General features: G+C 43.9%; 1 protein-coding gene across 1 annotated transcript in view; it reads right to left on the bottom strand.

Moving 5' to 3' along the window:
- HYDIN (HYDIN axonemal central pair apparatus protein) overlaps positions 1–26,392 on the bottom strand; it is a 315,495-nt gene that overhangs the window by 37,692 nt on the left and 251,411 nt on the right. The window contains exons 54-67 of the mRNA XM_012772427.3: positions 25,250–25,349; positions 23,716–23,815; positions 21,870–22,038; positions 21,174–21,412; positions 19,489–19,606; positions 13,721–13,925; positions 12,936–13,171; positions 10,957–11,108; positions 10,652–10,841; positions 6,787–6,889; positions 6,293–6,580; positions 5,065–5,207; positions 2,542–2,760; positions 738–898 (exon numbers count right to left, since the gene is read on the bottom strand). Coding sequence (XP_012627881.2) covers positions 738–898; positions 2,542–2,760; positions 5,065–5,207; positions 6,293–6,580; positions 6,787–6,889; positions 10,652–10,841; positions 10,957–11,108; positions 12,936–13,171; positions 13,721–13,925; positions 19,489–19,606; positions 21,174–21,412; positions 21,870–22,038; positions 23,716–23,815; positions 25,250–25,349 — 2,423 coding nt within the window. The remainder of the gene's footprint in view (positions 1–737; positions 899–2,541; positions 2,761–5,064; positions 5,208–6,292; positions 6,581–6,786; positions 6,890–10,651; positions 10,842–10,956; positions 11,109–12,935; positions 13,172–13,720; positions 13,926–19,488; positions 19,607–21,173; positions 21,413–21,869; positions 22,039–23,715; positions 23,816–25,249; positions 25,350–26,392) is intronic.

Genomic DNA, 26,392 nt, shown 5'->3' with positions numbered 1-26,392 from the left:
TGAGCGCTTGGAAGGCAGGGCCCATGGAATCATTGGATCCCTGAGTCTGAGCATGGGTAAAGGGTTAACATAAACTTTTCTCCTTCTCAAAGACAAATTTGACTCTGAATTAACTTTTTAGCTCTGTTCCCCTGGAAACCCATTAAAGGAGAAAACTCAGCTATATTATTAGGTGACATTGTCTATGACCCCTGCTTACTAAAACATATGTGAACTGGGAGGAACCATGATGACCAGGAGGGAAGGCATAGCTCTGGGGTTCTCTGACTATAGTGACTTTCATAACTGGGCATATTCTCTTCAGGGAACCTGGAAGCTGTATCTACAGAGTGGTTATGAGAAACGGCTTCTGTTGGGCACGGGCTTCTAAGCCAGAGACCCCATATCCACTAGTGCAGACATTGTCTGGGCTGTCACCTGGGTGGCGGGCAATAAGAACAGATCCTAGGTGGCTGTGTAGGCTGCAAGGACTATTCCCATCAAAGTGGATTGCTGGATACCATCCTCCTGGTAGACTGTGTTTCCTGGCCTGTATCTTGATTTCAAGTGTGAACTTCAATAGCTTGGTGGGTCTGAAGGTCTCATTGGACCTAAGACAACACTCTGGTGCATGCCACACAGGTATGATATCTGCCATACACTGTCACAGACACTAAATGAATGTTTGATGAATGAGCAAGTGAATGATGGAATGAAAGAATTTCTCTGACTAGTGTTATGAGGCTTTGATGACTCACTCAAACACTCGCGTCTGGTAAACCAGGGTTTCCTTAAAGTGCACATCACCCTTTTGGCACTGGTATGAAGCGAAATCCACAACCGCACTGACTTGAAGCTGTAGTTCTCGGAAGTTTTCTTCTAGTATTGTGTGGGCGGGCTCAGGATCCGTCTCTATCACCTGGAACAAAGGCAGCTGTGTCCTCAGCAATGCAGAGCCCAGGAACAGGTGCATTGACAATGGAATGGAATAGAGAGACCAGAGATATGCTAGGCACATATAAAATTCTGGTAAAAAGTATATGACAACAGAGTCCTGGCAGATCACCAGGAACAGAGGATAAACCAAAAAGAGATTGAGTAAGATTAGATAGCTAAATGAACAATATGAAATTGGATCCTTGCCTTGCATCATACATAAAATCCAGATGGGCCAAGGGCTTAAATATCAAAAGCAAAGCTCTTAAACTTAAGAGAAAATAGAGGTGAATATCTTTCTGGGAGGAAGTATTTTAAATATAAAACACAAAAAGTAAAAAATACAAAAGAAGATATTAATAAATTTGGCTATATTAAAATTAAGAACATTCTTATTTAATCAAACAATTAAAGAAAGTGAAAAGATAAGCTATGGTAAGGATAATTGTAGACAAATAATATGAACAGAGGAGTTCATCAAAAATAAAATATCAAAGAACAAATGTGATAATTGAAAAATAGGCAAAAGGCATGAAAAAGCATCCATGTAAGTGATAACTTGCATGGCCAATAATCATATGAAGAAAAACTCAACCCTATTAGAGGTCAGGAACATGCAAATTAGGCCCATTTGAGAGCATTTCCCACTCATTCAAATGAATCAGGAAGTCTAACAATGCCACGTGAGGGTGTGGATCAATAAGATCTCTTTGCTGCCGGAGTATAAATTGTTACAGACACTCTGGGAAACACGTGGGCATTATCATGGAAAGTTGAATGTTCACATATACAATGACTCAGCAATTCCATTTCTAGGAATATAAACTCTTCCAACTGAATACCATGTGAACAGTAACACTCATAGAAATACTGTCCATAATAGCAAAACCACAAATAATTTTCAGAAGAAGGAAGAGGGATTAATAATATTGGAATTTCATATAGCAATGAAATGGATATACTTAGAGCCACATGCAACAATATGGATGATCACATGCAATAATCTTTTCAAAAAATAAAGTCAAAAACTACAACTAAACAATATCCCTTTTAGAATGCATAGGTTAAAAAGAAACAGAAACCTAAAGGAATAAACAAGAAAAGAGTTAAGATAGTGATTAACTCTAGGAGGGAGGCAGAGGGATGGAGTGGCTGAGAACCACACAGGTAGTCAGTGTTCTACACCCCATGTTGGGTATGGATTAGTCTCTGCTTATATTATATTATTAAAAGGAAGCTAAGGAATGAATGAAAGAAGGGTAGGCATGGGTCAAAGGTGAGATCCTTCATGAACCAAACACTATAGCTAATCTAATTCTGGACACCCGAGAGAAAATGGAAACAAAGACTGGCCATGACATTTTTCGAAGAAGAAAAAGGTAAGAGGACTCCCTCAATTGGTTATCAAGACTTAAGCCAAAGGGTCACCAATTATGATAATATGGGATGTGTAGTATGAGTGGCAGGCAGCATGTGTGGAATTTTGGTTTGTCACTTTTGAAATCAAGGTCAAGTAGAATGGGAACCTTTTGTTTTTTCCATGAAAGAAGGAAATGATGAGACACCAAACTTGAGAGCAGGAGACATCCAAGCCTGGTCAGCTTTGCACTTGATGTCCGCACTTACTTTTCGTTTTGCAGTGAAAGTCCCAGGAGTGTTTCTGGGCACGTCCACCCACTTGACTGTACGCTTTCGGTCATCCCAGTCGGGGACCTGGTCTGCGGGGAGCTGAAACACGATCCTGGAGAGCTTGCATTTGATCCGCATCTTCTTCAGGTGGATGGGCACGTCTGACTTCATGGTCACCACTATATCCTTGGCACACCCAGGGTGGAGGTGGCCCATCTGGGGAAAAGCCTGGTATTAGTATTTTTGAGAATTCAATCTTGAGGACCCTTGATCCCTGCTGGTGATATTCCACAGAAGGGGTGGAGCCAAAAGACTTGGCAAAAAAAATGCATCAGTCAAGCCTGTGTATGTAGATTGACTTAAACATGTATAAAAGGTCCTTAGATACAAATGCAATCATAACAATAGGAGCAACTAATATTTACCAAACTGTTAACTTGCTCCAGGCACTATTTCCAAACCTTTACACGATTCCAATAATCCCCACAACAACCCTACGAGAGGTAGAGCTCTTAATCCCGTTTTATGGACATGAAACTTGTAACTTCCTTGAGGCCATTAATACTGGAAGAGCTGGATTCACACCCAGGCAGTCTGGCTCCAAATGTCACACTCAACCACCTTACACTTCTTCATCAATACTATGTATACAAATTATGGCAGATGAATACAGTATACTAGCAGAACTCAGAAGGTGGACACTTGGGATCCCCAAGACCTTTTCAGGGGTCCATGAGGTCAAAACTATTTTCATCATAACACAAAGATATTATTTGACTTTTTCAGTCTCATTTTCTCATGAGCATGCAATGGAGCTTTCTAGAGGCTACATGCCATATGATATTGCATAATATTGAATACAAAAGCAGGTATGAGAATCCAGCTGTCTTCTATTAAGCCAGATATCAAAGAAATTTATAAACATGTAAAATAACACAATTCTTCCCGCTCAATTTTTTAAAATATAGCAATTTTCATGAAAATATGATACTTATATTAACATGTAATGGATTTACTGTTATATTTTAAAATGAGTATGTACATGCTTTTAAATATTCTCAGTTTTAAATTCTAATATGGTAAATATTGACACACATAATGCACACAAACCAAAGCTCTTTGGGGTTCTCAATAATGTTTAAGAGTATAAACGAGTTCTGAGACCAAAAAGCTTGAAAATTGCTGAAGCATAACCAGATATATGGGACATCCAATTTGGTCTACAAAATAAAATCAGTTATGATCTAGTAAAAACACACACACACATATACCTACTTATCTGCCATATATATGACAGTCCTATCATGTTTCTGACAGATAAAACACTCTCCCTCCTCTGGAAAATGAGGGGAGAAGAGAGCTTAGTACTTCCCAAGGCACACGTGTGTGTACATGTATGTGTTTGTGTATGTAAATGGACTATAAGAAGCTTATCTCTGCCTTCAAAAACAATGCTCACAATTAGATTACCCTGTTAGATGATATACTGTGTTTGTTTCCTGGCAGGTAAAATGCAGATAATACTAGTATTTACCTTATAGGGTTGTTGTAAGGATTAAATGAATTAACCGAGTCTTAGAACTGTGTCTAGCATATAGTAAGCACTCAGTTTACACTGGCTACTATTTAGGGTAGGATTTGGGCCATGTTGGGGTTGGAATCTCTCAGGAGGACTCAAATGAACTTTACAGCCCTCCAGGAAGCAAAACTTATTCCTAATAGCACTCAAAGATTTCAAAGTGACAAGGCAGAGTCCCCAACCTCCTTCCACCATCCCCCTAGAGTGCCAAGCTTGAGCAGCCTCAGAGGCTGTGTGTAAACGGAGCAGGAGGCAGTGGAGACATCTGGGTGTCCCAGGGTCTTGGGAACTCAGACGCGAGCTGTCCACAAAAAGCAACTGCCGGTCAGAGGCCATGATCTGCTATGAAGTTGTCCTAGGCCTTGTTCAATGGCAAGCTTTGGCCAGCAATTCCTAAAATGTGTTCTGTGAGATGCTAAAAGAAGAGGTTAGAAAATTCCATGTCAAACAAAGTTAACTAGGTTTTAATCTACTGAAGGACACTGGGAATCTTTTAAGAAGAAGATGTAACTTGTGACATTTTCTAAAACGCAGTTGTCCACACAACCCACCACCCCCATTTTAGCTTTTGGTGAAGCACTTTTGAAAGAGTAATGCTTGAAAGAACACACACCTAGAGACCCAGGTCCACACTGTGGGACAGGAAGACTGGGACCCATGTTCGTCTACACAGGTCTCCATGGAATTTGTAAAAATCAGCCTAGGAACAGTCTTGGCAGTCTTCATTCTCTGTCCTCCCCTCTTAACGAGGGGTGGGGGGATTGGGGTGGACAGGAACAGTGTCTCCAGTACCACGTATGAGTGAGGATGATCCCTGGGCTGCCTCCCAGCCTGGGGTGCCTCCGTCCCATTGCATGCTTCCATGGGAAAAGGCTGATAATCAGACATGGCATGGCTCAGGCCTAAGAGAGTCCAGAAAACAGTGAATGGTTTTCACTTACCTGTGGGGAGAAAGTCACTGTAGCTAAAAGGGGCCATTCAAACCGTACGATGTTCACGTGGCTGTGATTAGTGATCATGAAGCCCACATTATAGCTGTTTCCAATGTGGCAGTCCCCAAACTGGATGTGGTCCACCAGGGAAGCTGAGGGTTAGAAGCAAAAGGCTGGTGAGTCCTCCCTGGCCTCCTTGAAGGGCTGCTCCCTCAGGAGGCAGTACCTGGCAGACACTGAGCTTCACCCATTGTTCACTGTTTATCTGAAGTTCAAATTTACTGAAGACTCCCGTATTCTGATTTGCTAAATCTGTCCAACCCCATTATAGATATGAAAATGATTTCTGAACTTAGGTTCACTGCTGGCTCCTGCTTGAGCCCTGACAAGAGAGAGTTCATTCTGTAGCCTCAAACAGGGGTGGAACCCCAGCTATGTGAGGTGTGTTGATTGCAATGCATCTGTATAGACCTCCTACTGGTACACTCCAGCACTGTAAGTAAGCGCCTAGAAAAACTGTGGCACTGGGTTTATGACTCGCTGTATAGCAATCGGCCACACAATTAGGGTGCTTAACAATTGCTTTTTGATGATGACAAGGAAGGATATGCTTCCTGCCCCAAAGAATATGGTCAAGTAAATGAAGCTTTAGTACCTGATAGACTGTAGAACAGCACTTTAAGCTTTAATACATAGGCAAACCACCCGGAGATTCTGTTAAAATGTGGATTTGGATCCAGTAGGTTCCCATTTCTAAGAAGCTCCCAGGTGATGCCGGTGCTGTAACTTCAGACTGATCACTGAGCAGTGATGTCGTGGAGAATGAAGTTCTAGACGTGGCCCAAACCCATACCCTCTCACCCAAGCCAGCAAAAGTATACAGACAGGGAAAACTGCAAAGAGGCATTAATTCAATTATTAGCTGGACTGGCCTTTGAAAATCAAACTATATGCTCCCTAAGAGCAGAGACTTTCTTATTCATCTTTGCAACTCTGGGGCTGAGGATGGTACCCGGCACACGCACACGGGTGCTCATATACGTTCATTGAGTGAACGTGTGAATTAATGGAAGGATGGATGCAGTGACTGAGGCAGGCAAGACAGAGCACACAGGAATGAAGAGGAGATTCATTCTGAAATTCTCAGGAAGCTAGCTAACTTGTTATTTAAATTTCCTCTCATTTAAAGTGACCAGAGAGCCAATACTTGTCAACAGCTCACTGCTGTTACCGCCACCTGCCAAGACATCGGTCATGGCGCTGTCCTCTACGATGTCTGAAAACTCAGAGAGATGTGTGGTGTCCAGGCTGCTGGGAGTCAGCAGTCCGTGGATGTTGTCCAAGGTGATGTCATCCTCATAGCCCTCTCCCACCATGTAGATGACGGTCTCCTCGTACGGGTTGTCGACTACTGACAGACGGATGCTGCCTTTCATCCTCCCAATCTTCTTAGGGTAGAAAAGGACATCAATTTCAGATGTATTTCCAGGAGAAATGACCAGGGAGGCTGTGTGAGGTTTCTTTGCTGCAGAGAGAAAAGAGAAGATATGATTTACAACCAGTTTAAAGAAATACATACCCACAAAGACCCTGGTAGAAGGGAAAGCAGCCCTAGCACGAGCATGAGCCCCAGCTACAGGCCAGTGGTGACGAGACTGGGCCCTGAATGGTCCCCTAACCAACCAGCCACCAAGAACCACTGCCCTCGAGAAGCACCCTGCCCCCAATTACCTTTCTCATTTGGTTTGCGGTCCTCTGTGATGTAGATGTAGGAGGTAGTGGGGCTCCCTTTCAGAAAGAAGACTCCTAGCTGGTCACGCAGGTCCACGAGCAGCTGGCAGAAGGAAAGCAGGACTGAGTGCTGGGCTTTTGAGTCTGGGCTGAGATACTGAGCTGTGTTTGGGGCAGGACCCCCAACAGCCATTGTGCCTAGTATTCACTTTTTTGAGTTTCTTATTAAGGGAGGGAAATAATAAATATTAGACCTGAAGGGGACAAAAGAAAACTTGGTCAGATTAGCCCTTGTTCTTTAAGCTAGGAACTGGAGGTTCAAGGAGTATAGGTAATTTTCCTGATCATGCAGCCAGGTGGTGTCAAAATGGGGTTTACAATGCCTCTTTTATTAACAGACAAAGCTGTGAGACAAATGCTAAATTAATCACATGGAAATGAATACTCTTAATTCTATCAGGGCTTGCATGAATGTGAATTCCTAAAAAATCAGTATCTCCTAGGCAGTATGCATTAGTTGCCTGTCATGTTGAGCATCCTACTAAGCTAAGAGAAAAAACAAGATAGGCATAGGGGTGGTTTCTGGCTCATTGGAAGGAAAATAAAACTAAAGTGATACATCTGATTTTAGGTCTGAAAAATAAGAAGACCTTGTTATAAGGTATGAATTCTGGCACCATCATGAACAAAGTTAAACAATATAAAGAATGAGGCATGAAGAAGGAAAAAATAGTGATATCACGTTGGAAGCAAAAAAATATATATATTTAGGAATAATTTTTAATAAGAAACTATACAGAGGAATTACATGTAAGAAATATTGACATAATAGAAAGATCTAAGTATATGGGCAGAAATCCTAACTGTTGCTCTTGGTAGTGAGTCTGTATACTCTAAAAGTATAAATTCTCCCCAAATAATTCTTAGGCTTCATAGGGATTTCTTTGAGGAACATTATAAAATATTCCAAAGTTGATCTGAGAGACTAAGAGGCAAACTGTTCAGAAAAATGACACAAACAAAGAGTGGGCGGGTAGGAATTCACCGAACTAGAATGCTGAAACATTTTATAAAGCCACAATAATGGAAAGAATGCAGCATAAGGGTAAACTGGGTTAAACTGAATTCAAGACAACAAAAAATACTGAACATACAAAAAACAATTTGAAAGTGTCACAGAGCTAAGAAGATGATGAAGAGTAACTAGACCAAGATCTGTGAGAGCCTAGAAATCCACGAAGCCCAGGCGGACTTTGTAGGCTGTTTTTGTCCCAGAGCACTTGCCAATCCATAAGAGGTAGATGGGAGGCTTGTCTGTGCTTTTGACAGTCTCTTGGTGCTAAGAGGGCAGAAATCCAAGGCTGTGCAGGTGAGAGTGCTTTCTTTGCTCTGGGCTGGGACTCCAAAGTATGCACCAAAAGATGAAAGGTGAGCTGGATATAAACCAGCTTTCCCAAGGATAGCATTCCTGCTCTGAATCATCTGGGTAATCCAGAAAGTATCAAACCCTAATTCTGGCCCTGAATTTCTAGTGTCCCAAAATGTTGGGCAGAAGCAAATGAAAATTCACTCTGAAAACAAAATAATTTTAAAATAACTTTTTAAATATAATACTCAACACATGATCAAATGATATCCAGGCACATTGATGAGACAGTATAACTTAGGCAGGAATGAGCAGAAATAGCAGATATCAGAGATACATCCATAGGGACTTTGAATTTTGGAATTATCTGGTATAGATGGCAAAAATGGCTATGATTACTGTGTTCAAGAAATAAAAGCCATTTCTGACAATTTCACCATGAATCTAGAAACCATAAAAGTAAATTATTCAAATCTAAAAAATAACGTAATAGAAATTTTAGAACTGAAAAAAATAACAAACTGAGGACTCAATGGAAAGGTTTAACATCAGATTCGATATGGCTAAAAGGGAGAGTTAATAAATTGAAGACAGGTCAGAAAAAATTATGCATAAAGAAGCGCAGAGAAAAATCAATGGAAAATACAATGATGTTGAGAAACACAGAAGACATAGTGAGAAGGTCTTCCATACATTTAATTGGCATCCCAGAAGGAGAGATGAAAGAGAATGGGACAGAAGCAATATCTGAAGACATTTCTAGGAACCTGTCAAAATTGATTTGACATCAATTCGTAGAATCAAGAAGTCTGGTGAATTCTAAAGAAGGATAAATTGAGAGAAATCCACATCTAGACATATCATAATAAAACTGCAGAGAACAAATAAAAAGTGAAGATGTTAAAGACAGTCATCAAGGAAAAGAATGCCTTAAAAGAACAGTGTGAACTTAAAGCTGATATCTCAATCTCAGTAGTAACAATGGAAGCCAGAACACATCAGAATAATATTTCTCATTTGCTTAAAGAAAACAAATGCCAAACTAGAATTCTATAGTCAGTAAAAATTATATTAACAATGAAGGCTAAATAGAGATTTTCAAATAAACATGGAGAGAATTCACCACCAACAGACCCACATTAAGGAAATACTACACAGTGTTCTTCAGTTGCTAGGAAAAGGATTTCAGATGGAAAACTGGATATGTAGGAATGAAAAGCAACAAAAATGATAAATATATGGATAAATCTAAATGAGCCTTAATGTGTAAACAATAAGAGCAATAACAGCAAGAACAATAGTAATTATAGCGAATCCAAAGCCCTCCACAGTTGTCCCACGACTATGTCCTTTTGTCTTCATCTCCCACTGCTCTTCTCCCTGCACCTCATGCTCTCACGGAGCTCGGTGCTTACTAGTTCTGCCAGTACTGCACACTTGTTTTGTTTCTGGGCCTTTGCAGTTTTCTCTCTGTTCCTGGGATGCCTGTACTTCATGCCTACTTGCTGAAACCCAGTAGTCCTTCAGTGCCCTCCCTGCTCAAATGTCATTTACAGTGAATTTATCCTTTATGCTCTGGATGAAACCAGATCATTTTCAAGAGTCCTACAGTCCTTCATATAACACTTCCACAATTTACCACTTTTTTTTGGTAAAAATAAAATCATAATTTAATCATCGAATCAAAAGTCCCTTTTGATGTTATATCTATCACCCCTAATGAAGTTTTTTTTATTGTATTTTCCTCATCACAAATGCATTGTTATACACAGTGGAATATTATTAGGCCATAAAAAGAATGAAATCATGACACTTGCAATAACATGGATGGAACTGGAGGTCATTATCTTACGTGAAATAAACTAGACACAAAAAGAAAAAGATCACACGTTCTCACTTATATGTGGGAGCTAAAATATCTGATCCCAGAGAGGTAGAGAGTGGAAAGACAGAGAACAGAGACTGGGAAGGGGAAGTGGGGGCAGGAGGGAGGATGAAGAGAAGTGGCTTAAAGGGTGCAAACATACAGTTAGACAGAAGGAATAAATTCAGTGTTTGATAGCAGAGTAGGGTGACTAAACAAAAATGCATTATACTTGGGAGAGGGGCACCCTAAATATCCTGACTTAATTTCTATGCATTATATACCTCTAACAAAATTGCATGTGTACCCTATACATTTTTACAAATAAAATTTTTTTTAAAATGCAATGTTTATTATAGAAAAAAATGAAAGAAGATACTAAGAATACACATAATCCTACCCACCCACTGCATGTGCCTTGCACAGTGGTTATTAGTGCATTGTGTGATCCGGATTCCTACATTCCCTGAGGACAGACACTGCGCTGCATTCCCCTCTGCATGTCCCTTACACACAGGTTAATGTACGGAGACCCTCAAAGAAGTCCCCATTAGGGATGGCAGAGAGCCCAGTGTCAGAAGACTAACTTCTGGATGATTCTTCCCCCTTTCCGGCCTAGGCTTCCCGCTCAGTACCTGGGCTGGGATGGTGCCGCTGTTCTTGAGGACGAGGGGCAGCTTTTCTGAGTGGCCGAGCAGAAGCCTCTTAAAGAGGAGCAAGGGGTTTCCCTGCTGGTTGAGGAGAACGGGCCGCAAGATGGTCACCCGAGGGAGGTTCCCGTCACCGGTGATATCAAACATGAGTCCTTTGTTCTTGGCCAGGTTGCTGCAGGGAAGGGGAAGATTGAGGCCTGTGACGCCTGGCATGGCAGGAATGGCATTGCACAGAGCGAGTGGCCCGTAGCCCTGCCGCACGACAGCAGGGCACTGGGAGCAGGTACCTGGGCAGGCCTTCCAAGGTAGCCTCAAAGATGCACTGGTAGGTCTGCATGGTCTGCGGCGCGAAGGACACCGTGGCGAAGGCGTGTGAGCGACTGGCGATGCACATCTTGTTGGGTTCCACATCAAAAATGTCCACGATGCGGGCTAAGGGCTGGAGAGGGGGAGCAGAGGCCAGAGCGCCTCAGCTACTTTGCGTGTCTACCTGGCTTGCTGTTCAGCTCTGTTGCTCTCCCTCCTCCCCGCTCTGTGGCGGACGTGCCCTGCTGCCCGCAGAGTCACGGTCCTGGGGAGGAGCAGCCTGGAGACCCTGGGGCCCACCCCTGAGCAACATCTGACTAGATTGTTTCTAACCCGTGACTTTGGACTCAAATAGATGAACTAAGCCAGGCAGTTGGGTAGTCTCCCTGCCACCCACCGCAACCCCTGCCAACTGAATGGAGACGCCCAGTGGGCACCGGATGTTAATCTGGAAGCTGGCTGAGCCCCATGCGAGGTCGGGAAGATGGACTAGAGAATGGAGCAATGGAAACACCCTCAGAGCATCTGCTGGTCTCCTGAAGGTCGGATTTTAGGTAACAGTTCCAGTCTCCAAAAGTCCTGGCTATGTGATGTGTCTAAGGTCATTGCCTTAAACCTGATTTCGGTTGGGCTAACTTGAGCAGGTTTCTGCTCCTTGTAACTCCAGAGCCTTGGCCGGAACAGCCTCCTCCCTGCATTTTATTTCTTCCCATCTTGTGGTGTTGTTTTGGGACTGTAAGGACCCCTGGGAAGGCCTTGAAAGGAAGTTTCATTCTTACGGGGAGCAGGTGGGATTCCCTGTTGTTCTAAGGTTTCTATGCTCTCCAACGGATCACCTTCAAGTCTGCACACTGGGGAGGAGACCATGGTGTCTGCAATCCCCTGTCATAAAGTCTGTCTTTAGACATCAGGCTTGCTCACTGTCTATGTTTTTAGTACAGAATAGTGAGAAAGCTGCTCCTTGGTGTCCCAAATAAACTCAGAGATAACAACTGGATGTCACTAGGTCCTGATGCAAGTCATAAAAGGGATTACATAGTCCCCTGGGAATGCACACTCTCTGGATAGCCCTGGGCTGACACCAACCCCCTCGGTGACCTCCCCACCACCCTCAGCTGTGAACACCACCAGCTTCGGGTCAAAAGGACTTCCTGAGTCCAGATTGCACCTTTGAGCAGACAACTGAAGCAGCCGATATAAGACTGTGTGGTATTTGTTGCACATTCGACTGGAAAATTAGAGTGACAGAAACTCATTGATTAAGCCCCCTCTGGATAATCTGAATTTTCTGTACCACTGTGAGAAAACAGGGTCCCAGTATGATCTGACTCAGAGAGAGGAGGCAGTTTCGAGTCTGGCAGACTCCGAGAGGGGTACTGTGTATTTACTTTGTACGAGATTAAAGCTTGAGTCTGGGACCTAGGGGAAGAATTTAGCCTTTCAGAGCCTCAGTTTTCCTAACTGTGAAATGGGGATGCTAATACAAAGTCTGAATGAGTTGTCAGGAGGGTGAAATGACAGGAGGCAATACATGTATTCAATCAATCAATCAATCACTTAGCACAGTGCCTGTCACACAGGAGGGCTCAATGCAGTTCCCCATGCCATCTTGCCCTGGTCTCCCTTAGCAGAAGAATGTGCAGCTGAAGCTCTAAGCTGGTGCTTGTCTCTGGCTGTGCCCCAGGCTTTGTCTAGGCACATAGGGAACATTTAATGGGTGAGTTGCTCACTGGCGCTGACCGGTGTATCACAGGGGCACCCACAGGAGACACCCACTTGGACAAATATATGGCTCTTGGCCCACGGGACACCGCCCAGTTACCGCACATAACTTCCAGCAGGGCCTGAGAGCCAGATAGTTCCCACTCATGTCTTGAGGCCCCACAGCAGCGGCGTCTTGGAGCTCTTGCCCGGGCTTTATGCCAGCCATGCTGGGCTGAGGCCACTTGGAGCTTCTTACCTTATTGGAGACAGGCTTAACTATAATGTTGACATCACAGGCAATCTTTCCCACGTTGCTGATCTTGAACCGAGCCCTGGCCTGATGGCCCACCAGGACGTTGCAGAAGATGAACTTATTCTCATCCTCCACGAACAGCCCCCCACTCTCTACGGTCTGCAGGATGTGTTGTAGGTTGGCGCTGGTACATAGCTGGTGCTCCTCGAATATTGAGGCATTGTTGTCAGTCACAAAGGCTGGGGAGTGAAGGGAAGACCGTGAGACGCTGCCCCATGGCCAGAGTCCTGGCTCTGTCATTCCTAATTTGGAGCTTTGGATTCTCACAAGGGAGAATCACAGAGAGGTAAGGGAATTCACACTAGGGAGTGTGAGTGATGGGACAAATTCTATCATGTCTTCCTCTTTTGTACTGTGCTTGCTGGCTGCCATATCTCAATTGGCCTTCTACTCCCAATGGTAAGATCTGAGGTCTGGGGTGGGCTTTGGAGAGAAGGAGGCATCTGGCCCACTTGGTGTTGTGTGCCACAGCCATGTCACCATGATTCTCAGAAAACACTATTCATCTGAGAATCTGGGCCCAGACTCGAGAGGGCCAGGGGTTTGAAGCTACATGTCCTCTCCTAGGTATGCATGCCTTGGAAAAATATGGCTGAAGACACTAGAGGAAGTTCTAGGGTCCCAAGGAAGCAGCCCAGCCACATCTGCTAGACATCTTTGGAGAAACTGGCCTGCGGTTACAAATGAAAGTCTGGTGAGTGCTACTGTTCAAAGTGAGCGGCCAGTACCTGGCAGACAGGCCTCAGCCATCAGAGTGTAGGGAATGCCGGAAGGCTGGTCTCTCGGGTCTCGGTCGGAGATATCAATGGCTAGGAACTCCTCACACCTTCCCACGGGGTCAGCCACACAGTCGACGGTGACGACCTGCTGACTGCCAGAAGGGACGGAGCCAAAGCCGGGGTATATGGTGAACATGCCGTGGGAGAAGCGGGCCTGCAGGACAAGGGCGGGAAGGGAGAGGGATGGAGGCAGAGCGGGTGACAGAGTCTGAGAGCTTCCGCCAGGGCTGTGAGGTGCCGCGTAGAAGGGACAGGGGGACTTTCCCCGCAGGCACTCTCTGCCCCTGTACTTCTCCTCCTGGAGCGCCTCCTTCCATGCACTGTCCTTGTGATCCCAGGGTTGGTGGGGACAGATAGTATCCACATCATACAACACTGCTCCATCCCGGTGGGAATCTCAAGCAGAGGGGTGCAGAATGGAATAGTCGTTATGATTCTGGGCCATCCGAGTCAGCTACTCCTGCATTTGCAGCCCAGTCCTGCTATATATTAACTGGTTTATCTTGAACAATTTCCTTCTCTGAGTCTCAGTTTATTTATCTATAATGTGGGGCTAAAGCTCCTACCCCAGAGATTTCTGGATGTTTAAAGAATAGGTGTGAAGCAAGTAGCGCAGCACCTGGCAAAGGATTAGTGCTAAAAACAAACAAATAAAAACACAAAGGGATGTTGGTGTCCTTAGCTGACTAGCTCTTCCCCCTCCCACTTGTGGTTTTCAGGATAAGTGTAGGATGTGCCGAGACCTTAGACAAAGAGGAACTGTCTGGAATAGCCCCAGCTTCATCCTCATCTCTCCTAGAACGGGATGCCCTGAAATTAGCTCAGGGAGCCAAGTTTCTCTGTGGTATAAACCCAGGGCAGAATGCTTTTGGGGTGCTCCAGCTGTGGTGCAAAGTGGGGCATGCACAGAAAAGACTCCATCTGCCTGGAGCAGCTTTCTTGAGCCTTAAGGGACCAGCTCGCCATGAATCCTGGGCTTCTGTAGGTTCTTGCTGCCTGTCTGTGAGCGGTAAGTTGGCTTTGCATGACGCATGCCAGTGTTCTGTCTCACTAGATTCATGCTCTGGCAGTTGGGTTTGTGCAAAACCTCTGGCAGCTGGGATTTGTGCAGGGCCTCCTGCTAGATCTAGAAACCTTAGCAGAAATCAGTGAGGTGGTTAGAGTCCTCCCCTGGGAGCGATACAAGTGCAAGGTATCGGCAAGGTGTTCAGCATCCTCCCTGGGGACGGATCCCAGGCATGGCATTAGCGTGTGCTCCCCTGGTTGTTAGGGGCTTTCCTCCTCTCACCCGGTTTCAGAGCGCTGCCAAGGGGCAGTCTTAATTGGCATCTCCCTCCCTACCATCCTCGAAACCTACCACAGTGGTGGGGGTGGGTGGGAGGGGGACTTTTTTCTTGATAGACTTCCAATTGGATACTGTTCCTGTTCCCCTGAGAGACACACTCTCCCCACTGGCCTGTCCCCTGCCCCCCACCAAATCCCTTTAGGCATGTTCTACGGTGTCAGGAAGCAATTTACTCTGACGGTGCTCAGACTCAGACTCCGGATTCTTCAGGATATTAGGAACTTTCCTGAGCTCTTACCATGGCTGGGCAGGTTGTGCGCTGCACACCTCTAGGGGGCAGTCTTCACACAGGCATCTGTGTGGTTGGAGCCTCTAGTATTGTGTAGTGTGACCGCACAGCCATACGTGGACACCACCATTTATCTAACTCAGTCACTGTTTACTGAATACCTACTGTATGCCAGGAGCTGTCCTGGGCACTAGAGACTCCCAGATAAACCATTGTGACAAAGAAGGAGAACATGGATGAATGGTAAGAAAATGAAGAAAATGATAGGCTGCTGTTGCAATGGAGCAAGGTAGGTCATGGTGAGGGCAAAGAGCAGCTAAAATGGACTTGAGCTAGCAAACTGGGAAAAAGGGAAGGGGTGGTCAGACAAAGGGATCAAGAAAGCAAGAGTTCAGAAACCCCTAAGTTTCCTGCAATGCAAGATCCAGGGTGTGGCCATGAGAGTGAGTTGCAAAGGTGGAGGAGAGGACAAGGTCATTACAACTGAGAGGCAGGGTATTGGAGAGAGGCTGTGCCACTGAAGGCTGAGAAGTAGGTGAAGAAGGCAAAACATATTATAAATATCTATAGCAAAGATGAGAGTTATAGCAACATGTAAGAAATGATGTATATTAAATGAAAAGGCTTCTGTTGAGAAGAGGAAACCACTTGAAAAGACTTAAAAAGCAACATGTAGAAAACCCAATTCAAGGCTGTGTGCAGTGGCTCATGCCTGTAATCCTAGCATTCTGGGAGGCCGAGGCTGGAGGATCCCTTGAGGTCAGGAGTTCAAGACCAGCCTGAGCAAGAGCAAGATGCCGTCTCTACTAAAAATAGAAAGATTAGCCAGGTGCAGTGGCATATGCCTGTAGTCCCAGTGACTGAGGAGGCTGAGGCAAAAGGATTCCCTGAGCTCAGGAATCTGAGGTTGCAGTGAGCTACAATGACACCACTGCACTCTACCTGGGGCTATAGAATGAGACTCTGTCTCAAAAAAAAAAAAAGAAAACCCAATTTGATTCAATCAACAATTATTGGTGTTCATAGACTGCAGAGTACCTATTTCTCTTATTTTTGCCTTCAATGCAGATGTGGAAGCTGGAGCTGCAGCAGCCATCTTGGAACCATGAAGGAAAGGCCAAGAGAATCACAATATCAATAAACTATTAAACCAACACCAGCAACTGCCTACCCTATTTAAACATACATTATTTGTTTAAACCACTAATGTTGGATTTTCTGTTATTTGCAGCACACAAATCAAGCACCTCCTTCTCTGTGAAGCCTTCAGTGTGAACTCTTCACAGCTACCAAGAACAGTGGCTAGAGCCTATTTCTTTACACATACCTCAATTATTGTCTTTACCATCTTGCTTAACAATTGCTAATTAACTCTCCGCTTTTTTTTAATTGTCTAAAATATTTCCTCTATAACCATTTAAAACCATATCAGACAGCATTATAATTTTGCTTCAACAGACAAACATAATTTAGAAAACCTAAGAAGAAAAGGAAAGTCTATTGAATTTACATATTTTATTGCTTACTGTGTTTTTTCTTTGTTCTTGATGTTCCATGATTCCTTCTTTTATTATTTACTTTCTGTTTAGAGAACTTCCTTTAGCCATTCTTTTAGGGTAAGTCTGCTGGTGACAAATTCTTTCAGTTTTCCTATTTTTGAGAATGTTGATTTTCCATTTCTTCCAAGAGATATTTTTGCTGGATATAAGATTCTGGGTTCACAGTTATTGGTTTTCCACACTTGCAAAAATATTATGCTATTTCCTTCTGGGTCGCCATGGTTTTTGTAAAAAAATCTCTCTTGATGCATTCAAGATTTTTTTCCTTGTCTTTAATTTTCAGAAGTTTAACTATAATATACAGATTTCTTTAGGTTTGTCCTGTTTGGGGTTTGCTCAGATTCTTGAGTCTGTAGGTTTATATCTTTTGCCAAATTTGGAAAGTTTTCAGTCATTATTTCTTTAAGAACCTTTTTCAGCCCCACCCTCTTTCTTAACTCTTTCTGGAACTCCAATGACAGGGATATCAGATCTTTCGGTTATGGTTCCACAAGTCCCTGAGGGCCTATTCTTTTTTTTTTTCCCCATTAAAGTCAAATGGACTTTCAATGGACTCAAAACAGAGTCTATTTTCTCTCTGTTGTTTGGACTGGGCAGAATAATGGCCTCCCAAAGTGGCCATACCATGGTATTCCCTGGAACCTGTGAATATGTTACCTTACATGGCAAAGGGACTTTGTTGATTTGATTAAATTAAGAACCTTGCGATGGGGAGATTATCTTGGATTATCATGGGGCCAGTGTAATCACAAGGGTCCTTAAACATGGAAGCAAGTTAGAGGGAGATGTGACCATGAACAGGTTGGAGTAATGCAATGTGAGAAGGACCCGATCCACTACTGCTGGCTCTGGAGATGGTGGAAAGGGACCACGAGCCAAGGAATATGAGCAGCCTCAAAAAGTGGAAAAGGCAAGGAAAGGAATTCTTCCCTGAAGTCTCCAGAAAAGAAAATAGTCCTGCCAACACCTTGATTTTAGCACTTCTGATTCTACAAAATTGCAAGATAAAAAATTTGTATTTTTTTTAAGGGACTAGATTTGTGGTAATTTGTTAAGGGAGCAATAGGAAACAAATGCAGGAATTCCTGTCATCTGTCTTCAAAGTCACTGATTCTTTCTTCTGTCACCTCCATTCTGTTGTTGAACCCAGCCACTGAATTTTAAATTTTGGTTATTTATTTTCCAATTTCCATTCTGTTCTTCTATCTTCTCTTTCTTTGCTGAGATTATTTTTAATTTTTTTTCCAAGCATGCTTATAATTGCTCATTGAAGCATTTTTATGTTGGTTTCTTTTTCAGATAATTCTAACACCTCTGTCAGCTCAACGTTGGCATCTAGTATTTGTCTGTTTTCCTCCTGTTTGATATCTTCCTGGTCCTTGGTATGAAGAGTGATTTTCAGTTGAAACCTGGACATTTTGTGTATTATGTTATGAGACGCTGGGTCTTACTGAAGTCTTCTGTTTGAGCTGGCTTTCTGACACTTTCTGGCAGGGAAGGAGGACACTGGGGTAGCACCCCAGACTCCTCACTTGGACTCATGAGTGCTTGGCAGGGGTGGGTGTTCCAGTTCCCCACTAGACCTCAATGAATGCCTCTGCTGCCATGCAGGATGGAGAGGTCCTGTGACGCCATTCTAGCAGGGGAAGGGGAGGGATATCTCATTACCACTGGGGTGGGGTGGAAGCCAAGGCTGTCCATGTAGTGACTCTATAAACACAGTGTGTGGGGGGGGGGCGCGGATGGACTCTTGCTCCTGGCTAATGGGAATGGAAATCTTGGTGTCCTATTTGACCTTTTCTGTCACCACCCTGGCAAGGGGGTTGGGGTACCTCATGACAGCCTGGAGAGGGTGGAATCTAGACTCCCTACTTGGCCTTTGTTAGCAGGGGTGGGGTGGGGCTAGAGCTTTTTCTTTGGTGTTTGGCTGGAGTAGGACAGTTATTGTCTAAAAGTTTTCTGTCTTTCTAGGCTGCCCCTTTCCTGGTCCTTAGACTAGTGGCTTGTGTTGGGGCTTTTTCTTTGTGTCTGTTGATCTTTCAGGATTGCACCCCGTCTGAAGGACACATGAAGTAAAAAGAAAGCTGAGAAACCAGACACCTTGATATTACTTGGGCTGCAAAGACTCTAGCTGATCTGGATTCTTCTCTCGTCTTTTCAGAGTCTGAAGTTTGTTTTATATACAATGTCCAGGGTTTTTAGTTGTACTTAGTTGGGAAGAATACAGAAAAGTATGTCTGTTTGATCTTACCAGAAGCTGAAGTCTTCAAATCTCCTTTTATTTAGGCCTGTTTGGGTAGGCTGTTTCTTAGAAACAAAAGGTTTTTTGATTAAAATATATATGAAGATTTGAAACAATTTTAAGGCAACAGGGAGGCAATGACAGTTTTAAAGCAAAAGAGGATATTCAAATGAAAAAGGTCATAACACCTTAGCTTACAAAGAACATGATCTTTCAAAATAATTTCTTAACATTCCTGCCACAGTAGATTCACATCTTGTGATCCTAGGGAGGTATTTGGTGGGGAGAGCTACTGGAGAGGTGGCCTCCCTGGGTTTCTGTGACAAGGAAAAGGGCACTCACCTGGCCTGTGAGGTTTACTTCTTTCTGAATCGAGTCAGAGAATTTGGCTGTTTTGGGAAGACCGCCCTTGTAGAAGGTCTCGCTTTCCCGGGATCTTGCATGTCGGACGTGGCTGGCTCTGATTGGAGAAGCAAGAGTATACCCTCAGGTGGGGTGGTGGCATTAGATACCATCTGTCTTTCTGCTTGCAAGGTCCTTTCCAGGAATGGGGGGAGAGGACCTTCTTTGCCCAAGAGGGCATCAGAGTGGCACAGTTCACTTGCTGATCACTGACCAAACTCATTTAATAATTGGAAAGAAACTATACAGTAATTATATTCACTATAATAACTACGATTTATAAAGACATTCATTGAAAATTACTACAAGAAAATAATTTTTAAATGCCTACTTGAGTTCACCGGAAAGCAGTGTATGGAAAATTATTTGTGGACATCAAATCTTCTACTTAATCTCATTTTAAAAAATGAAATGGAAAATAGCTTAAACTCTGTTCTCTTTCTTCACATTTAGGGTCATGATGTCTTTAAGGCTCAGTATAAGCAATAGTTCAAATATAAGTTTTGGTAACTGTTCACTTCCCTTGAAACCAGTTTACGCAATAATTAGTTAGAGATCAATTCACCCAAAATATTCAAATGTATTTGAGGCAAATCTTAACCTTTTAAAATGTTCAACCATTCACTTTCTTAATGATCAGAACACCTGAAGTTCAAACCCCTTTTGCATGTTTTACATGAAGTCATGCATGCTAAAATAAAAAGAAATTAAAACGAAAAACAATTTAAAGCAAAACACAATTAAGTTACAATCATTAAAAACATTATAAAATTATTATAAAATAAATGTGAGAAACTAGGTTGCAATTAAATTTGAAAAAAAGAGACTTTAGACAATTTAACTCTAAATTTCCTAATATGTTCAAACTTTGTCAATACAGAGAGGGAGAGCCACAAAAATAGAAAAGACTACAAACAACGTAAAGCTGTACGTCTGGCTTAAAACAATTAATTAGAAAGTCCAAATTAAGTTAGAAGTGTCTTTGGAATTGGCAAAACCATTCCTAATTTTCCCAAAAAAGAATATGACAGCCCAGTGGGAGCCAAAAACACTCAAAAGGTAAATTGTTTTTGGTGAATTGAGAGCCACCTTTGGAAGGATATAGAGTTTTGCTGTCAGAGCGACTATTAAGGTAGCTGTTGTCAAAGTGTCTTCATGGGAAGAAGGCAGTAACATTCCCTGGTAGACTAAGGCACGGCCCCACTTTATGGCCTCCACGTGTCCAGGGTAGCCTTTGCCATCCCCCATCATGAAGCACAGAGACAATTTCTTGCTGCTGTAACAGTCGCTAGACATCTTACAGAATGACAGGACGATGATTTTGTAAGTCTTTTAGCATACCAGAAGTGGAGAAAATCCTAAGCAGAAGACTTTTGCACTTGTTGAACTAAAATTTACCATGTATTTGACAGAAAATGTCAAATTTTGACACTTCTGGAGTCAGAAGATGTGGGTTCAGAACCAAGCTCCTGCATAATCCTGGACCAGCCATTTCTAAAATCTTAGTGACTTCACACATGAAAGAGGACTGGGTGAATTTAAATAAGACACAGGAAAGCTCTTTGTAAAACATAAAGCATGAATTAACTGGGGAATAGAATGAGTTAAGTATATGCTCATCTTACCCTTTCTTTTGATAAGCAGTGTTCTCCCCGGTCATCCTAAACAGGGCATACTTGAAGTCAGTAACGCCTTGATTTTCTATGGTGAAGCTGATGCTTTTACGAGTCCCACAGATCAAAGCCCCAAAGTTGATAACAGAGGAGGGGCTGATGTTGTACTTGGAGTACACAGCATTCGCAGAAATCTTGATTGGGATGCTGGCAATGATCTCACCTCCTTCTGTCATACTGGGTTCAATAATCTAGGAAGGGAAAAAGAATTGGGATGATGTCAGCCACCAGTATAGCTACAGAATTCCTGTGGTTGTCTACTTCATTCCCTATTTTCATCATTGACATGAAGCCAAGTTCTTGATTTCACGGTCTTTGTGTTATTGCATCAACAACAATACCAGCAAACACTAACACAGCCCACCATGTACCTGCCAAGGGTCACTGTGCACCAACTTTTCCTCCCGTTTTCAGTTCCCTACTCATCTCTTGTGTTGATGACTGAACTCATTTCTGATGACTTTGCACACCTTCCACGGGACCCACCAATGCTTGCCATTTGGTACCAAACCCCAGTGTACCCTACCTTATGCCACTCAGGCCAACCCTCCCTCCCCCCTCCCCAGCATGGATTAGATTAAGTATCCTTTTCAACAGGAGCCCCATGATCCTGCCACTAGGTCACCCTCTCCCTTTGAGCTCTCTTACCTGACAGCGCAGGATGGCCTGGTGCTCAATCTTCACTTCCCTTTTTGCACGAAAGTGTACTTGGACATTTGTAGCTTTTTCTGCTGTGGTCAGTGCACCCTTTTTGGGTTGTACTGCAATCATGGAACTGGCATTGGTTGTCAAAATCCCTATGGAGTCCACAGAAAAGCTGAAAGACAAGAATAAAGAGTCAGTTTAAGTCATTATGCAGGGAGCCCTAGACACCAGAGAGGAGGGCTGTTGAGTGCCTGCCACGTCTCCCGCCCTAGTTAACCACGATGCCCGGCAGTGTCCGCTGTGCTCTTTATTTTGTGACCTCCCCTCCTGAGCAGGAGTGACTGGGCCAGGGACTGATGCTTGAGGTGAAGATAGCTGTCCTCTACCCACAGTCAAGGGGCCCTCACAGGAGATCTGCGTCCAACAGGGACACCTGATACTGAAAAAGGACCAACTAAAAACTCTCACTCTGTCTCCCTCTGTCTGAGACTGAAAGCAGTACACACAGATGGACAAGTGACACAGAAACCAGGGGATCTAAGGAGAGAAAGTGGAGGGTGGAGCAGGAGCCAAGCTATAGACGCACCAGGAAGGGGAGTCAGGGCCCTACAGGGGTGAAGCGAGAGCCACAGAGAGAAGCTGCCTCACAAGACTGGCAGAGGGACCAGAGTAGGCACAAGGACCTCAAGCAGAGGTGGGACACCTGGAATTTCTGTGGGGCTCTGAATGTTACACCCACGCTCTAGGAGACCTGGTGGCTCAACTGCTTGCATGCCTGTGCTTCCTCACTCCCCTGCGCATTCTTTCCATGAACCCCTGACCACCTGTTTCAACCTGAGGTGACTCCATTCCATGCAACTTAAAGAGCAGATTTTATGCCCCTGTCATAATCTAAAACAAAATTCACGAACAGGCAAGATTCCACTTAGTGCTAATTCCAAAGTGACAGTGGTCTTTTTTTCTGTTTTTTTTTTTTTTTTTGACTTCTATTTATATTCATTTATTTCAATTTATAGTTTCAATGGTAGTATTGAGGTGGGACATCTTTAATTTTAGCATTCTTTTCTTCCGTTCATTTTTTTTAAGAGATGAGGTCTTGCTATGTTGTTCAGGTTTGACTTGAACGCCTGGCCTCAAGCAATCCTCCTGCCTCCGGAGTAGCTGGCACTATAGGTGTGCATTATCATATTATCATGAATACACTGAATTTCTTCCAGGTCTGCAGGGGGGAAGTCCTGTTGTCCAATGTGAATTCTTCTGGGGGAGGATGACCTTTCATCTAGGCCTGAGGGCTGGTGGGGCCACAGGGGGCCAGGCGGCCTTGCCTGAGGGACCTTCCCACACTTTCCCCTCTGAGGGGCCTCCCTGATTCCATGCTTCCTTTTTAATCTCAAGGGATGAGCACCAGCTGAAGCTGTATTCTGCCAAGACACTACTTGGATTCTATAATATAGTGGTTCTTCGAATTAAAAAAAAAAAGGAAAACCCTTTCTTCATATGAAATCTTATGTAGAAGAGCACCTTATAAAGCAGGTAAAAGCTAGCAGCTGGCAAGACAGATAGCTTAAGGCCAGGTCCCCTATCTCCAGTCTCTCCTCCCATGCCCTGGGCCTCCTCTCGCTCCTTGGATCCCCCTACTTCCTCCACCCCAGACCCCTGTGGCTCCAGCTGCATCCAGAAGGACCTGAAAGGTGTCTGGTGAGTTGCAGAGTTGGGAGCTCTTAGCAGCTGGAGTTCCATTCATTTGAAGCCAAGGGAGGCCAAAAGCAGAGATGGTTCTTATGATTTCCTTTAAAACATCTCCCAGATATTTCTCGGTTCTCCGCTCGAGTGGGGGGATGTGGGTTACCTGAACAGGATCTCGTATTTGCCACGGTTCTTCAGCTGCAGCGGCTGCTTCACCTCCTCCATGACCTTCACGGTCCCGAAGTCCAGGCCTCCTTCAGCTCCTGCAGAGGAGCGGGGAGTGGGCAGGGGATCGAGAAGCAGGGAGGGTCCCATTGAAGCGCATGTGGGAAACCCAAGTGACAAGCTCACAGGATTTGCTTTCTGGAAACACTGGCTAGAAAAGCCTCATGCCGTTGAGTTTTGGCAAACAAACGACAGACACTGCTCTTGTGCCCGGTTCCAAGAGGCGGCCCCCTCGGGACTCCATCTTAGGATTGTTGAACTTTCATGTGTACCATCAGCTAAACAGTCATATTTTAAAAACATTTGTTTAAAGTGTATAATTTACACAGTTAGGCTATTACACATACATTGGTGTTGTTTTACTTAGCATTACATCACGAACATTTCCCCAAATAATTAAAAACTCCTCATAAATGTGATACTAGCGGCTGCATAATATTCTATGATACGGTAGTTCTATAATTTATAATATTGGTCCCATAATACTATTATTCCCTTACTGGTAGACATTTAGGTTATTTCTGACTTTCATTATTATAATCAATGCTGCCATAAGGGATCTTTGTACATATGACTAATGACATCTCAGCGAAGATGTAGCTCTCATGTACTATGAATCTCGCTGAGAAGGGGGGGGCGGAGGGGCAGTGGAGAGCCGTGTGCTAGAGGGACAGCTGTGACTCCTCGGGTGTCAGGGCAAGTGTGGTGGACAGAACAATGGCTGTGCTCCCCAATTCCAGCCATCCTATTCTCCAGAATATGTGAATATGCTACCTTGCATGGCAGAGGGGAATTAAAGCAGCAGGTGGAATTACCCAACTGACCTTAAAATGCAGAGATTAATTTGGATTATCTGGGTGGGACCAATATAATCACAAGGGTCCTTAAGAGTGGAAAAGGAAGGCAGAAGGCGGGGAACCAGAGGTGGCGGCATGAGGAGGACTTGGCCCGGCCTGGCTGGCTCTGAAGACAGAGGAAGGGGATTGTGACCCAGAAAGGCTTGGATAGCCTCTAGAAGCTGGGGAGGGTAATGGATTCTCCCCCAGAGCTTCCAGAAAAGGGCACAGCCCTGCTGACACCTTGATTTTAGCCTAACGAGACCTACAGAACTGTAAGAGAATAAATTGTTGTTGTTTTAAGCTAGAAAGTTTGTGGCAATTTGTTACGGCAGGGGCAGAAAACTAATACAGACAGGAAGGGGGGTGTTTACCATCAAGTGACTGCTCAGGAAAGAGCTCTGCAAATTTTATATTTATGGCCACCACCTTGCTATCTTCAGTTGGAGAAAGTATGGTTGTGTCATAATTTGCTACCATTGCTCTGGGGCTCACGTTGCTGTTGTCCCGAAATTGTCTCCTCCCCCTCCCAACCACCACGATTCTAACCACACACTGGTCTTTCTCTACACAGAAATACACTACATGAAAAGAACACAACTTCTAAACACCCTTTCCTTGAAGGGCTCGACAGACCTTTGGGGAAGGTGATGTCCAAGGCAATGTCGTACGACTCTGCAAAGATCGGGATATTTTCAATCTGAACGATACCAACGAGATTGTCTGCATCTAAGACCTGTCAGGGTAAGAGAAATTCAGTAAAAGCAAGATCCACGAGGCGCTTGGAGTGTGAGGTATGTAACATGCAGTTGGTATAACGAAGGGGACAGGGTAGAGGGTATTTCTGAAATGTATTTAGCTGTAGATCTTTTATTTTCGCCAAGTGTTTGGTGGGATCAGCACTTCCCCTAACACTCTTGGGGGGATGCTAGTGCAGAGTTGGGGTAAGAGACTGTGTTTTTCATTGTGTGCTTCTACTGGGTGTAAATTATTTGCGTGATTGTTGCTACATTATCCAAGTTTGGACTGTGAGTAGACATTGCAAAAAAGTGGTTTTTATTTTTGAACTTTTAAATCAAATAAATGTGAAGAGCATTGTTCTAACAGTTGAAATGGAAAAGTTTATACTCTAAGTTATCCTTGCTCTATTCATTTTATAAATCTGAATTGTCCTATTCTTTGTTTGTGACTTACCCTGTGGAAAAAGTGCTAGATTTTTCATATAAAATAAGTGTTTACTGTGTGGAAAATTCGAATGTTTTATTTACGTGAACATCGATGACTGCTGTTAAGACCCCTGGCTCCAGTTGCGCACAGACCTGTGGTCATGCCCTTGGGTGGTCCCCACCTCGCTGTCCTGAGCACTTCTGAACTGGCGCGGCTGTCAGCCCAACCCAACTGCTGGCTCTTGGGACCAATGAGGAGGTGAAAGAGGGTCCGTTTGTCAATGGAAAGTGCTGGCAGGCAGGGGCTCAGCTCTCCTGGGTCTGCATGGAGCCCACGTGCCATCTGCTGAGGCCCCCAGTTGAAAACCTATGTCACCGACTCCCTATTACTTGTGCTTTGGATGCGAAGGGGAGATCTGTGGCTGTCACCAAACTCAAATTTTAATTCAGAATTTCCATCTTGTCTTTCATTTGACTTTGATAGTGTCTCAAAGAACACACCAGGTCGACTTGGGTTTACCTTCCCTCTCTGGCTGCTCAGCCTGTGACAGAGATGACAGGCAGGGCTGAGTAGATTTATACACTACCTTTCTGCTGATGGATGCCAAGTCCC

The sequence above is a fragment of the Microcebus murinus genome, chromosome 20, assembly GCF_040939455.1.
Source record: "Microcebus murinus isolate Inina chromosome 20, M.murinus_Inina_mat1.0, whole genome shotgun sequence".
Taxonomy (NCBI): Eukaryota; Metazoa; Chordata; class Mammalia; order Primates; family Cheirogaleidae; genus Microcebus; species Microcebus murinus.
The sequence above is the reverse complement of the archived record's forward strand: the minus strand, read 5'-3'. Positions and strand labels throughout refer to the sequence as shown.